This window comes from Botryllus schlosseri, chromosome 5 (genome assembly GCF_051294905.1).
Source record: "Botryllus schlosseri isolate E-star chromosome 5, Bs_hap1, whole genome shotgun sequence".
Classification (NCBI taxonomy): domain Eukaryota; kingdom Metazoa; phylum Chordata; class Ascidiacea; order Stolidobranchia; family Styelidae; genus Botryllus; species Botryllus schlosseri.
This window is the reverse complement of record NC_137240.1, coordinates 11504431-11520549: the sequence shown is the minus strand read 5'-3', so window position 1 is coordinate 11520549 and position 16119 is coordinate 11504431. Positions and strand designations below refer to the sequence as shown.

The window sequence follows — 16119 nt, the reverse complement described above, 5'->3', positions numbered from 1 at the left end:
CAAGTAATAAATTCTCGGTGCCGCCAGGGTCAAATTTTGCATAATCTTGACAGCGGATATGCGATTGATAGGTACTGCTGAGTTTTGTAAAGCGAATTCCAAACAACTCATCAGATTTCGACCGACACGCAAGGAGTTACAGAATAGATGCTCTGCTCACGAGGCATGGCGTAATTGAAAACAATTCAAAGATTTATTAGATATGTCAGTCAGTAATGGAATTATCATTCAAACTCACATTGATCAATGTAGGATGTTATCATACAGACTACTGTTATGTGTCTGCGATGATTTTAAAGCTGAAGTCCATATGAAATCACTTTTTGAAATGCCGTCAGAATACCATTACTCAATGTGGAGTCATGGAGTGGATTATTTGAATGACATATATGCTGAGCAAGAAATCTGTATTGCGAATTTACACTTATTTGCTAAAAGCGTTACGCAACTTGAGAATTCACTAGGTTTGTAATCAGCGGAACACGTGGCGATATGGTGTGTGCCCTAAAACACTGTTTTAATATCGAAAGCTGAAAACCACATATGCGTTTTGTGTAAGGTATCCGAAAATGCATTGAAGAAAAAAAAACGATTTCCGTAACTAGAATATTTCGTTATATTAACGGGACCGTTATCTATGAATCCAGAACCAATTTACGCAGTTCAGTTATATCATCTGACCGATAACAAGATATGTCATATTTATACCGAATTTTATAATAGGTCTTGCGCTGAGTACGTTGCATTGCGGCGTTCACAATGTTGACTACGAATTCACCGATTACACCTAAATAGCGGAGGCCATTATAGCTAAGTAGGTTACTCATGATACGCGTTGTATCGCATAATAATGCTTTTCGACATAACATTCAAATGTACTTAAATCAGACACGAGGTTGCGGTACTGTTCAAACGTTTTATCGTGTAAACCAGGAGATTCGCTAAAAGAAGACGCATTCAGCCCTGTCTCGTTCAAACTGCCCGCAGATTGTTTAGAGCAAGAACTTTATGCCCCAACCTTACAGCTAATTGGAACATCTTAAAATCCCTTAACCATAAGTATACCAGATATTACATCCAAATACATACAGTCACTCCGGTTCACACTCACGCGCGTAACGAAATCACAGTCGCCGATTTCCCGCATCTAATCCCCAAATACAAGTGAGCGTGGCCGTATAATTGCATAATTATCGGTGATTCTTCTCAAGCTCATGTGGGACAAATCCATTATTGCGTATGGTAATCCCATAATATTGGGCTTAACGAATTCTACAACTGTGGGATAAGTTCATTATATTTGTACACATGATACTCCCTATATTAACGAATTCAAGCAAAAGCTACCCAAGATCTGATTACATTCGTCCATATCTTAGCGTAATATATTGGTTTGAAAAATCATAGATTAGTGATTACTGGAATCAGATATTTGTTTCGTTTCCCATTGGCACGTACTGGGGTTCCCGCATTTAATAGCCTTCTTGCCATGTTTATGGTGATGCCAGCAGAGGCTGAAAGAACTGCGCGATTGTGTCTTTTTGCTAAGGCCGATGTCATTTCTCAAGTCATCGTGTAGCTTCAACAGCCTCTCAAGCATTTGCATAAGCGCCGCAGTGTGGTCTTGGTTGGTATTGCTCTGCAATCTATCAAGCACGCGTGCCCCATGGGTGGTATTCGAATGTATTGCGTTCACATGCGGGGTCGTGTCAAACTCTCTAGCGTGGGGTGACAGGTTTGACTGTACTGCGTTCACATATTTATTTCGCTCAGAAAAACCAGCGTCGGCACGCTGGGCAATGGTCAACAGTTCCTGTATGCTAGTATCGGGGCCTTGCGCGAACATAGAAGGTCTTAGGCGGGAATCCAAAAGTTCAACAAACATTGATCTCTTTGAACACGTGGTAGCTTCGCATTCCGGAAAGCCGGTGTGATATTCAACGGTATTGTCATATGCTTCCTCCGGTGACAGATTCCCAGCGTTAGCAATGGTCAAAATACTCCGGAAATTATTCGCTAGGGCCTTTGATGGTGGGAGGAATCTCTGAAGCAAAGCTTTTTTTGTGTTCTCGTAACTATCCTCAGCCCTCGTATCGACGCCCCCACTGAAAGTACGCCTAATTATATCCTGATCAAGGTTAAGCAGTACAAACGACGTACGCGCGTGGTTTGAAGTGATTCTGTTAGCCTCAAAAGAGATTTCCGCTAGCATAAAAAATTGATTCGGGCAGCGCGTATCGAAAGTAATCCGCTTCAGTTTGTTCGCGACTAAGGCCATTTGCCTTTGTAAATCATCCAAATAATTCCTCATAGAGGGCGACGTATCAACTGACGGCGCGACACAATTTTGAACGGGAAGGCGATTCGATTTTTGCGGTGCCATGTAACTATGTGGTGCGGCAATTTGCGCTGATCGCTGACCGGAGAACATGGCGGCGTTATTTTGACCAATTTTAGCAACTCGAGCTTCGCCTAAATACGTAGGCTCGTTTTCAACAACGCTGATAGGAAAAGCGTGCCTAATACTTTCTTCGGCAATACCGGGTAAAGCAGCTTTTTGCTTAACATCTTTAGCGTGACCGATTTCAGAGTTAGATTCGGTTTCCTTATCAGCAACTGATTTCTCATTATCATTACTCGCCATTTAGACACTTTAAGTGACATTTGTCTATGGCAATATTGAATATGCAACGACAATATAACAATAACACTCAAAAAATCACCAACACCTACACAGTCATAGGGTCTGCTGTCGTGAGGTTTTCAACAGAAATCGACAATTAAAACGTGTACCGTGTTCGTCCGTGAAGAATGTCCTTGTAGTCGATAGCAAAACGTCAGTCTCAGTATTGAAGATGTATATCCACGACTGTTCTCGGGGCCCATGCAGCAATTAGAGCTTATTGTCTCTGATGATCTGTATAAAAGTACAGCTAACCAATCGTTTTGGTGCTCGGCTATACAATACTCATCTCGAGAAGCTGTTGCCTTGGGTGAAGTTCTTCGTACCAGATATATGCTCAATACAATGGTATATTCGACGTTGATGCAGTAGTAGCGTATAGAGTCTCAATCATAATAAAAGGTAATCCTCTAACACGTGTTACATACACTTATATAGAAGTCTCGAGTAATCACAAGAAGAAGTAGTTTTTTATCCGAGACATAGTGAAATATCATGGACGAGTGATCACAGCTGGATAGCTGCACTACACCTCAATGATCCGTTCCATTCCACTGACACCGTACGAAGCGGAAGAAGGAAGAAGAGGGTGATTGTTATTTTGATTCGATTGAAGAGATTGATCAGCGACCGGAATCGCTAACCTGATGCGGCCTTTCCTGAGTTCGGACAAGTAACCACCTAAACACCGCAGGTAATTTTGTTATTTTACTACAGTCTGCCCTCACCGTCGATGTGTCGTGCTCAGCGGGGCCCCTGCTCGTTTTTAAATTAGATCAGGTGTGTATTTTGACTTTGAGCTTGAACCATTGTTTCTCTTTTCGTGTATTATTTGACAAAATTATGTCTATATCGTGTGATTGGATAAGGATGCTACTTTAATGTGCTTCACATACCGTAGTGTAAAATGGTACATAAAACTAATGGTAATTGAATCGCCGGGTCTACACCAAAGATTCTATTAACTACACTTACGGTTACACGCAGACGCAGGTGTGACGCTGACTCGCTGAGAACCGTCCTTCTTGACACGCCAAATATACTACGCTAAACGTACTGGGATTCCAACCCGGATAAAAGATGAAAATGCATCTTGGCCTGTATGGAATCGGTGTCCTGTGCTCACACTATGTTTCATTTTTTTATTTTTTTTTATTAAATTACTTTAACATGGACAATCATCGCTGCTCACCTGATATATCAGGCAAAACGTACCGAGATTGCATAAATGCAGACCGTTTATTAAAGCTGGGAAACTTCTATGTTGATATCTGTTTGAAGCATAGGTGGTTTTATATGAAGACGACAGGGATGAGCCAGTTCAGCCACTAATCTAACCACCTTTCTTATACGAGTTCGAGTCTGCAAGGTTCCCCTGGTCCAAATTCTACAACTAACCATGATAACAGCCTCAATTTGAGAGAGCGTAAATAAAATACACATCAATAGCACCTGATGTCAAAAAAAAATACAAAACAAAAGTGATTACTTTGTCATTTTGCTGACGCTTCCCTCAACCCTGTTCGTCTTGATTCATTTCCATCGTAGATTAATGTCACTGTTTTACCCTACATTTGATTTTTGATCAACATTTGTCGATTCGTAGATAACACAAAATGTGCCACACCATCAGCTGCGCTTGAGATTAGGCCAACATATCGTACAGATATTGTTACTTTTATTGTGTTTCATTGAGATGGTGCAATAAAACTGGTATGTGTGACTGAAAAGCCACTGAATAATAATTGTTTAATGAAAGATTTGAATTTTGTATATTGCAGCCTGATTTATGCACCTAGGCTTATATGGGTTTCTTCATTATCTACAGGTACCACAAGAAATGAACAAATCAATTGGAGATATGTCAAAAGACAAAACGGCAGATTCTACATTCCTATATCCTTCGGATATAATAAAACCCACAAAAATCAAGGAGCTTGTCTACTCAGCGACAGCTCTATGCTGCAATGCGCAGGCTTCTCACACACCAATGTCACTTTCTCCTCGGAAGTCGTTGGCGACTGAACAACTGACAATGAACATCACTGGCACGCAGGATGACAAAGAAAACAAAAACCAGTGCGGAAGTCCGGTGTTGAAAAGTCGACGATTACGCAGGAAATCCCGTGAACTGGGACTTCTCGAAAACTCTGAGAAAAAACACCGTAAAGTGGAGCTAGAAATCTGTGAGAAATCAACAAGCAAAACATTGCCTACCAGTCCGGACCCACACATTTTTAAAGTTAATCAGGAAGCATGTAAAAATGAAACGAATGACGTTACGTTTGATGTGCGAGTTACTAAAGGACTATGTGAGAGTTCATTGCCAGAATGCCCCACAGCTAAAGCATCGCCACAAGTCATTTCCCCATATAGTCCTAGCAAGGCGGTGGACTCTATTTCTAACATAGATTTTTCGACCATATTCGCAGACGAATTCACGCCGCCACATGAAAACTTGGATACCTCTCAAAACAATGCAGAATGCAATACCGATTTGAACAACGTAAAGAAGTCGAACACTAATGATACGTTTGATAGCATGTTTTCATTTACAGACGACGAATTGCTGGCGAGTGTATGTGAGGAATTTGATAAGCCGCCAATGCGCAACATTGGTTCTTTAGCTGAGCCTAATCATAATGAACCTTGTAGGGATGACTCTGTGCTGGATATTAAAAGACAAGACACATCTACTTGCGCCTGGAGTAAAGACAATGGTCATGAGCAAATGCTCGGCTTTCAAACCGCAAGCAGAAGAAGAATTGTGATTTCAAAGACGTCACTGCAAAAAGCTGAAAGTTTGCTCAATTTTGATTGTCTTGGTGACCCTCTCTGATTCATATTGTACTTCTGTGTCAATTGTTATTTATGTCTATCAAATTGATGCATGCTTAGACGTGGACTACGGTATGCCACTGCCGTATTGCACCGCACCATATTGAATCTATACTCCTACCTTAAGATTATTGCACCGATCGTCTGGATTCTGAAATGGCACAGAAAGAATTGAGTGTTGAAATGACAAAATATGGAAAATGAATAATTTCTTGGATGTTGCAATGGGATATGCAATGTTTAAATCTACTGACATCGTGTTGGACTCTTAGGAGTTAGTATTGATTAGGCCAGTATGTAATATCTTGCGTTGGATACTTCAGCAGTGCTAATTGTTACTGGTCTATTATATCCACCCTGTTGTATTACTATACTGTAACCTTCATATTTTGCTTGCTTGGCATTGCATTAATTTAAGATGTGATGGGTGCATCAATAGAAAAGCCATTTCTTCCCAATCCACTGTTCCAGAGAATCGGGGTTTGATAAATGTCCTCAATTGCAATTTTGCACTGCGTTTCTTGCCACTATTCTCGTTTACGATGCACATTTGAGCACGATCACTCGATCTGTATAATTATTTCGAATAAAATTAGATATCTTCATATCATTCTGCATTAAAGTACTGATTAGTGGCCGCAATCAAAGAATATGTTGCCGCTCCATTACGTGCACCCGTAGGTTGTAGTGTAGATGCACGCAATGTACTTCTTTCTGTAAGCGGTCTACTCCAGTGGTTCTCAACCTTTTTCACCTGGCGGACCGGTAAAATTTCATAAGATATTCGGCGGACCAGTGGACCTTAAAAATTGAAATCAACCCAAAATGTAATATGGACAGCCGTTCTTCTGCAAGTATGGTGCTAGAGCAGGGATGGGCAACCATTTTGCTCTTCACGACCGCATCCCGATTACTTATATGGATTCCAGGACACAGTTGTAATGAACTAACTGGACGCGAAATACCCATGTTAAACTGTGCATGTCTATTTCTGGCGAATTCCGGACTTATAAACTTTTTCATATCGTCTTGCTATACGCACCGAAATCGCTACGTAGTGGTCATGTCCGGAATACTTACTGGAAGCAATTACGATCGCGCGAGGTGCAAAAATGTTTTTCCGTTTCACGAATGAAATTCGTCATTAACATTCGTAGTTTCACATACTACTTTAAAATATTTATCCTCTGTCAGCCAATGCGATCAGATTTATCGGTAGAGTTGATGAGGGAGTTTTTTCGAAATTTTAGGGCTAGTTTTAAATGATGATGCATCTTCGGGTGGCCCAATTGCTATTATAGTCACTTTGATGGGTGATGTTATTTCTTGACCTCCCATCAGGATTGTCGGTATGGTGGAAAGATATTGGAATCTCCCAAACGTACCAGAAACAAATTTCTTTCGTAAGGATCGCACGATTCAAAGTTGGTAATTTTATATGGGGTGCATCATTTTCCTCCGCTGTTCGCATCTGTAGTGTGGAGCTCAGATTGCAAAGGGCGCTATACGACTATCGAAATAGAAAATGAAGTCGCATTGAATCGAGCCTAGCGCGAAGAAAATGTCAAGGTTAATTAAAATATATCAAAAATTCGGGAGTCTATCCGTTAATTCAGTTTTCATGTCGACTGCCGCCAACACATACTAATTGAAATAAGTGTCTATGGCCGCACAAATTCCTTTTACAGCGGCAGGGTGGCCACTGGCCATCCCTGTAGCCTACTAGAGAGTGACATTTTGAGGGTTTTGTTCGTAATGAAATATGTTTGTGATGGTATTCATGTGATTCCACGTTGGTGTCTGCTGAGTCGAGGTAAATTGTCTTGCCCATATAGTCATAGGCTAATTTCGCGCCAAAGGCCGTGGATTAACCGACCGCGGCAGCTCGAATAATATTCTTTTCGACAATATCCAGAGATGGAGCGGTTTGGGGTAGGACCGGGCACCTTGTCGAGCTATCTTGCTCAAATCCCACTACTATACCAGACGTAGCCTACTACGAGTAGGGCTGGGCACGATGATTCGAGTACTCGAATCTGAATCGAGTATTAATTTTAATGATTCGAGTCGAGTAGTAAAATACGATTTTTTCGAGTGCTGAAATTATATGCTCCTCGCCAGGGAAACTTAATTTATCAACGAGATTAATAGTTTCGATACTAATTTTCTCTGTTGAAGCCTTGACACCTTGATTGGCGGTATCGTAGCATACGTATTACGTATACATATAGTAAAAAGCTACGAACGTTACTGGATATAGCACATTTCCGAAGTCATGACCATCTCACAACACTGTCTCCCAGTGCTGATGAAATCAGTATGGTCGAAAAAATACCAAGGTATCTTCAATGTGATGAATAGCATGCATTATGTTCTTTGCAGTGGCATATAAGGTACATATTTGAACTATGACATGTTACATCTTGTTATGACGTCACAATGTGGGATACTCGATTACTCGACTCGAAGCATAACACGTGATTCAGAATCGAATCACGCAGGTACTCGATTTTGCCCAGCCCTAACTACGAGTACAACGCGCCGCACGAAAACACCTGACATCAGCTATACTTGGCCAGCCACAACTGATAAATCGAAAACGAATGATTGCGCGATTCAGATCTTACTTGACAAGTCGCTCGTATGTCCTCACCGGTGACAACGTGATTTTTAAGTCAAATAGAACATGTTTCCGAGCCTTATCCTACCTCACGAATTTCTGCAGAAGTTTAAAATTAGACGTTAGATATATTTTACCAATGGACAAGCCTTCAACATCTTGCATCTTAAAATTTAGGTATAAAATCCTAATATTCCTCGCGGACCGGCAGGAAAGTCGTCGCGGACCGGTTGAGAACTACTGGTCTACTCCATTTGACATCTCTCCGCTAACCCATGCATTCATATCTACTAGGTCTTACTGTCGCAGATTTAGATGAGACTAAGACCAACGAGCAGACAGAAAGTACGACTTTTTCAGAGTAGTCAGTGGTTGTTTTATTTAATTACATCAACGGTTAGTTTGAAGCAACATATTTTTACACTTTGGGTTTTGAAAAGTAGTAGTACGTGCTGCATGAAGTAGCCCTGTATCACGCAAATGAACATATTTTCAGAGATCGCACACATCGCAAATATTCCGTCTTCAATATTATGAGACATGTCACATCAGATGACTGAAGCATGTAAATCATTCGCACAAAATCTGCTTATTGAAATTACGTCAGCTCTTTTAAACATTCCTTTTCCAATTAATCTGGGCATGTATTGAAAGGCACTGCTTCCGCGCTTGTTATTCGATCAGCAGAAATTTATAACTCCACTAGAACATATGAAAGTGACGAAACTAGAAGTGACGAATATAGAACCGACTACAACTTGCTATAAGTCGGCAGATCAAGAATAACAAATAACGATATTGGCTGGTGTAAACCGGATCGTGTAGTTAAAACACCATCAAGAAAATTTCTTTCAGAGTAATCGGCGATATTTAGTGAATGCCTCTTCTCTACATCGCCTTGGCCCAGGTGGGTGTCTGATTTAAAACACTATGGTACTCCCACACCATCCAATCTTTTCATTGTATCGCAGGTTTGAAATGATGAAAATATTAATACTGATGCTGAAAAATAGGGGATCTCATAATCAATGTTCCCTCTAATTTTTGACGAGTCTGCTCGCACTCACCAACTCACTGCGCAGTCCCCCTTGGACAACAGTGCGTAACGATTAAAAAAAGGTCATTACTTGATTTTGTGTGCACTGCTTGGATTTTCTGTGCGCATAGACCGCGTCGGAACTGCGCACATGCGCAGCTTAAAGGGAACATTGCTCACAATACAGGTTTTGAACAACATATCAAAGACGATTCAACGTTTCTTCCGATCGGTGGTGAATTTTCAGTTTGTTCATAAAGCCAGACCGACAGGCAAGTAGTGTTGCAGATTATTTTTAGCAAACCCCGTAACCATATTTTACCATACGAAACGAAGTCCCTTTCGTTTATAACTTGAGTGTGTAAACTTGTACGACGTATCAAATTTTTCGAGGATAAATTCAGTATACTAATCTGGAGACAATCACAATACGTCCTGCTTGAAGCAAACTGAATCTGATTCAACTGAACGAGCCAACCATATGCAATGTAATAAAAATAACCATTGTATTGGACAGATAACGAAAAATGCAACTGCTCAACATGAAAATATAATCAAATAAACCCACCCCATCAAACAATAGTTTTTTTAGTATTTTTATCGTTGTTTCAAAACATCACAAAACTGCGATACAACGAAAAGATGTAAGCAAAATGAAAGAAAACAGACCTGAAAGAATGAAAATTGGTATTAAATAAGCCCATATATACACATGCATCACATAAACCTTGAAAAGAAAGTGCAATATTTGCTAAAATAAATCATGAATAACGTGGATATGACTTCTAGCATAATCAAAATGAATTTACAGATCAGTTTTTGAAACTTGTCACTGAACAATATCCATTATGAAATCAGAATCATAAATGTGATGTTTGCGGAAAAGAATTCACTTAAAAACTCATTGATGATATCGAGTCTGCCGAGGTCAGGTGCTTTCTAGCAAACTTCGTAGTATGAAAAAAATCATCAACCTGCATAATGAATCTTCTTGGATAAAAGTCACAATGGATTTACAAATTCATTGAATTGATTATATATCATCAACATCCGCCCGATTGGAGGTGAGTGTTCATAATGGATAAGAGATCATGAATGCGATGTATATGGGAAACCATTTGCTCGAAAAATCAAAGGACCGTGATCCAGTCTGCACTTGGAAACGCTCCATAGGCATAAACATCCAATGCTGCATCTGCGGCTGCCAACCTGTATTGGAAAATATCAAGTCAAATCCAAGACAATGTGGAATATATTGACATACTGCAGGGTGAATCGCTTAGCCAGATAACAAGTGACTTAACTCGTCAATATTGTTGCTGGCAAGGTTATATACGTCGCAGTACCATATACACACCAGACATGGGGTGATTACTTCATGAATGTAATCGATTGCGATTACGATTACTTCCGAATGACGCGATTACGATTACGATTACGATTACAGCAAAATCAGGAAGTAGTCGATTACGATTACGATTACATTGGAAAAGTAATCACGATTACTCACGATTACATTTATTTTGTATCTTAGAAGTTATATTGGAAAACAATATATGGATTGCGCTGAAAAGGCCAAATGAGATAACAAACTTCTTTTAAAAAAGATGCGTCATTTGCTTGTTACGTCATAATGTACCCATTGCCCATTTTTATAGAGAACGATTTATCGCACCCAACGATTGGCATTCTTGCCAGGTCCATGACTGCCGCACCCCAAATTTCCCAATAGGGCGGGGAGCGAGCTCGAAGGGGACTTAAAAGTATTTCGTTCATAATTTATAGTGGGCTTGCATTTAAAACAAATGGTTGTTTAAAACACATGTTTTTTAAACCTTGGTTTAAAAAACCAATAAATTGTGTTTTTTCAAGTTGTAAAATTATGCCATAATTGTGTAAATGCTTTCCACAATCACCAACCGATTTAGCCAACGTACATCGATATGGGATGGTTGCAACCCCTCAAAATAGTCGGTTCAACAGTTATAGTAGGCCTACAGATATTTCGTCAACGGAGCTATATTTACCCCATATTTTCAATTGTCAATGTCAATCCACATTCGTGATGTCATGGCTTTAAAAAAAACATGTTTTAAACAAGGGCCTTGTTGTAAACATGCTCGCTTTAAATTTATTATTCTTTTAAATGTACCCTAATTTATAGCAATAGGCATTTAGGTTCCAGTCAATACCGTGCCACAACACACCAAAATACATATGCAATTTCGACCAACACGCGACATCACGGAGTGTGCTACTAATGAAAGACCTTGGCCGAAACTTAGGTCATGTGTCCATTGTCAATAGCCGCGCTGGGTTGGCGTGACTAAGAGTCCGGTCCTTCCAATCCGAGCCCACAATTCAAATGCCACCAGGACACCCACAGAGCATTAAAGACATGACAATTTGTGTGTGCGTCTCACGAAATTTTTTCTTTTAGTCTGCTACGTTTGGGATACAACAATATCTTTTGATTATATAACAGACCGGAAGTCACGAATTACCATAACAGACGTTATAATTATGAATTACGTGCCCCCAGCTCTACAGGTTAATCTGGCCATCGGGGGCAGAGAGAGAGAGAGAGAGAGAGAGAGGGGAATAAAAATTAATGATAATATAATGCAATTACTAATATTATTGACGAAATTCAGTCTTCAACTTGAAAATATCACCCTATGGGGGCCAAAGACCAACGTTTGGACTGGAGGGCGAATTGCTGTTTTGGTCCTGATTCTAGCTGCAGCCCGCGCTAACATGATATATAAGCCCATGACTATGGTGGCAGATCCCAATGTTGAGTAAAGAAATATGAAATAACGATTGGGGCCTGTTTCAAGTAGAGTCATATGAGATTAAGATGAAGAGAACATAAAATTCTACCTTCAACTTAATACATGCAGATAATGTACTGCAAGCTGCCGCTACGAGAAACGGCAAAAACGGCTCGGTTATGATATATATCAGCAGCTGTTGATTTTTATTGCTTCGTTGTGGAAACCGTGATGTTTTATTTGACGAGTACAAAATTTCAAATCTCTATCCGGTGTAAGTACGTACTACATAGGCCTACTGCTCGCCAAGCAGCAACGCTCAAACTGCGTTTGCATTACCGAACATCAATACACAAGTTACTAGGTATAGAGTGGTGATTAATTATCCTGCTGTGGATACTTCTTACGCAATGACTAGCAAAGCTGATAGGCTACTTCTGACGTAATAATGAGCAATGGCAGTTAAAAATCAGACGTTTGTGCTATCATGAACCTGGTATAATACATCTTCCTTGTTCATGATGAATGTTCACTGTTCAGTTTATGTCATAGTACTTGTACAAATAAAAAGTAATCGTTCTTTCACAAAGAAATCGATTAGATATGGGAAGTAGTCGATTACGATTACGATTACTTTGGAAATTTTTCGAATGTAATCGATTGCGATTACGATTACTTGAAAATGCTGTAATCGTCGTAATCGATTACGATTACTAATCGCGATTACCCCATGTCTGATACACACCGCATGTAGATTCTAAATTGGATGAGCGATAATTTAATGGTGTACCATCAATAAATTGCAACTTCTAGTTGTAACTTGAAAGTAACGAATTGCTCAGAGGCATATATACACTGAGTATACTCTCCCACCCAGTGCGATATGCTTTACATCAGGGGTGGGCAAACTTTTGAGCTCGCGGGCCGCATTCAACATCTGAATCCATTCGCGGGCCGCACTATATAAAATTGGGATTATAAACCAAAACGCAATATTAATATTCAATTGATTATATAGTGAGGACATGGAGATAATATATGTGCTTATTTAAAACAAGCCAAACATTGCTTTGATGATATCGTACACGCGTCAGTGGTGAGATTTCATAGGCTGGCGGACCTCAATAACCAATTTTCCAGAACTATAGAGATGAAAGTCGGTTGGCCCGATTCTTAGAACAGGATTGAAATTCAAATCTGTGAGCAGCGATTTGCTCATAGATTCAATAATTTCACTTTTCGTTAAGTTCCAGAACACACCATGCTGGCAGCATCATAACCATGTTAGCTTCAAACACGCTTCTACTATGTGTAGATCAAATATAAATACCACAATTCTACGCATACAGACAACGAATCTACCTAAGACACGCCTGAATCGTTTTTTATAAGCACAATACTGAAATAATTAAAAATGGAGTGGCCAATCTGAAATCCCCGCACCCGTGATCCAAATTATGCTAATCTCGTTGCAGTTGCAGCTATCCCACTGTGATATCAAGTATTTACCTTAGATCAGTGGTTCTCAAACTTTTTAACCCCCCCTCATTATCGTCATATCACAAAACGCAACCAGGATGCTAGCAAACCTAACGGGTATAGTTTGATGAGATGGAAGGTTGCGACTGTGGATGAGAGATTTTTGAATATGTAATTCATATCAAATACAGAGCAATAACTATGAGTGGGATGTAAATCGCACCGTTGGGCACAGCTGCGCCCCCCTTTCCAGATGCTTTCATGCCCCAAGGGGGGGGGGGGCGCCCACCAGTTTGAGAAACACTGTATTAGAATTATCAGGGTGAAATATACTAAGAAAAGTTAATCAAGTCCCTGCATTAATTTGATTTTTAGTACGCATTTCATCAATATTTATAGAAAGTTTTTTCAGACTCTCGCGGGCCGCACAGAACGGTGTTGCGGGCCGTAGTTTGCCCACCCCTGCTTTACATCATTTCAAGCATCGACATGGCCGGCTATATTCACCTCCGGTCCCACTGCTGCTTCATGAAGTATTCCTTGTGCTGATCCTCATCGACCTGAATTCCTTCGACATTCACGACTTCCCGTCCAGGAACTACTTGAACAACGCACCCCACAACCGTTCGGTCAGACCACGGGAAGACGACGGCCGCCGCACGTGTCCCGCCAGATAAGAGCGTGCGGGAGCACGAGGTCAAAAGGTGCTGGCTGGTGAAACGCAACGATGCGTTAAGTTAGATTAGTAAAAATCGGTAATCCGTCATCAACGTATACTCAGAGCATAGCAACTTACAGCGTAGCTACGCTGTAATAAATTGCTATGCTCAGAGAATGATAGTATAGATAACTAACACTGGTCAACACAATTTTTGTTGACTGTGATCCGACAATTGATTTTGACTAACTTTATGACGCTGAATTCGAAAATGACTTCCGTTTTTCTCTACCACGTCAAGGTTAGGCACCGCCCTCCACATATGTACATTGTCTCATAATTAAGTCATAACCCACATAATAGCACTACTTTTAAGATTTTGTGTTTATTGTATGAAACGTTTCAAAAACCACAAGTAGTCGAAAGTAAATCAATAGACTTCAAATAAACATTTACACTGCTTTATTTAGTTGATTTAAACTGATATTGCTTCTACAGGACAAATAAAGTGTGAGTTTCAGGGTCCAAATTCACGCAAATAAGTTATTAGTAATAACTATAGGGCAGGTTTTGCAACTTTTGCAACTTTTTTTACAGCTTCTGACAGCTTCTTAGGTACTCAGAATCTACGTACTATGATGTTTTAAGCTGTTTGGATGGATTTTATAGTGCAACTTTTCTCAATTTTTCATACCCAATTTTTACAGTAACTTTTATCAAATATATTGCGTAAAAATGTAAAAAAATGATTTAAAAACAGGCTATAGATAAACTATTTATAGTATGGTTCTATTCTCTTTGATTTGAATAACATAAAGAGCTATATAGTGGGTTAGCTGCATCTCACTATCTATGACACAATGGTTTGCAAGCAAGAAGTTCAGCTACCCCCGCCAAGCACGACCGTGCCCGAACAATATGTTAATAGATCACGTTATTAATTCTGTCGTTAAAATTTGAGATAGTTTGCCATTTCACGAACGCCCAGCGAGACTACCGAAAATAACATTTTCACTCGGTCACCTTTCTGACTATTGATTTTGTTAAAGACCTGGGGCAGGGGTGGGCACTGGGCAGCCTTTTTGCTATTCATGGCCGCATTTCGATCAGGCCTACTTATGTAGGCTATCCAATGGCCGCATTCCTGTTCATAAGCCGTAATCAACTAACTGGGCGTCAAAGACCCTTGTTAACATGTCCATTTCCGTTGAACTCCGGAATAATCTACTTTATCATATCGGCTTTCTATACACACAGAAATCGCTAGTGGCAATGTTTTGTATAATAAATACTTGGTCACTTTGTTGTTTGACCTTCCATCAGGATTGTCCGTAGACTTAGCGGAAATATATTGGAATCGTCTGAGCCAGAGGTTCCCAACCTTTATAAATGTCGGACAGCATATTCAAACTTCAGAGTACAATGGAGCTGCATGAAAACACTCGGGTATAGGCTACTTATAACGAAAATTTAAAGGTTGCTAACCTACCTCTGATCTCACCATCCAGATAATTAAAAAGCATGCACTTATTGCACATGGACTTTTATAGATTTTATATCGGTTATTATAGCATTGATACAAGCAAATTAGCGAGTACTATTATGTCGTGATGTGATAGCTCTTCATACATTCCTGCACTTTATGCACAAGTTTACGGGCAATAATACGCTGAGCAATGTTGGACTTATTGCAATTTATACTTGTCTATGAGCCTTTATTTTGATTTTAGTAAAATTGTGTCGAAATTTACTCTCACAGAGACGATATATAAGGTCTATGACCAGCAAGACTCAAGATACATCGTTGTGTAGTCTTGATCGGTGGATAATCCAAGAATTATCATCGAAAAACAGGAATAACTCCGCTTCTACGGCTTGGGATTGAGTCAAGCTTGCTTTGCATAGTTTTTGAAGACAGCCCAACAATTTCATGGGGTTGGCAGAAAAATTTGAAAAACAAAATTTGCGTTTTTGGGCAAATTCAAAATTTTCAAACTCCACGAAACCCGTGAATATTGGTTGGAATGAATT

General features: G+C 39.9%; 1 protein-coding gene and 1 long non-coding RNA gene across 3 annotated transcripts; one reads left to right on the top strand and one right to left on the bottom strand.

Moving 5' to 3' along the window:
• Window positions 1–3242: 3242 nt before the first annotated feature.
• LOC145439760 (uncharacterized) lies at window positions 3243–6129 on the top strand. Of its 2 annotated transcripts, none has more exons than XM_080317382.1 (2): window positions 3243–3377; window positions 4512–6129. In XM_080317382.1, exon 2 carries the CDS (start codon window positions 4524–4526, stop codon window positions 5520–5522), a length of 999 nt encoding a protein of 332 aa, XP_080173508.1. In that variant the 5' UTR covers window positions 3243–3377; window positions 4512–4523; the 3' UTR covers window positions 5523–6129. The 2 variants fall into 2 exon arrangements, with proteins under 2 accessions (XP_080173508.1, XP_080173509.1); XM_080317383.1 differs by having other exon boundaries at window positions 3248–3463.
• A 3530-nt stretch (window positions 6130–9659) lies between these two features.
• LOC145439771 (uncharacterized) lies at window positions 9660–14193 on the bottom strand. Its single transcript, XR_013915343.1, has 2 exons — window positions 13938–14193; window positions 9660–10386 (listed from the first exon to the last, which is right to left on the bottom strand). It is a non-coding gene; the product is annotated as an uncharacterized LOC145439771 (long non-coding RNA).
• Window positions 14194–16119: the final 1926 nt, after the last annotated feature.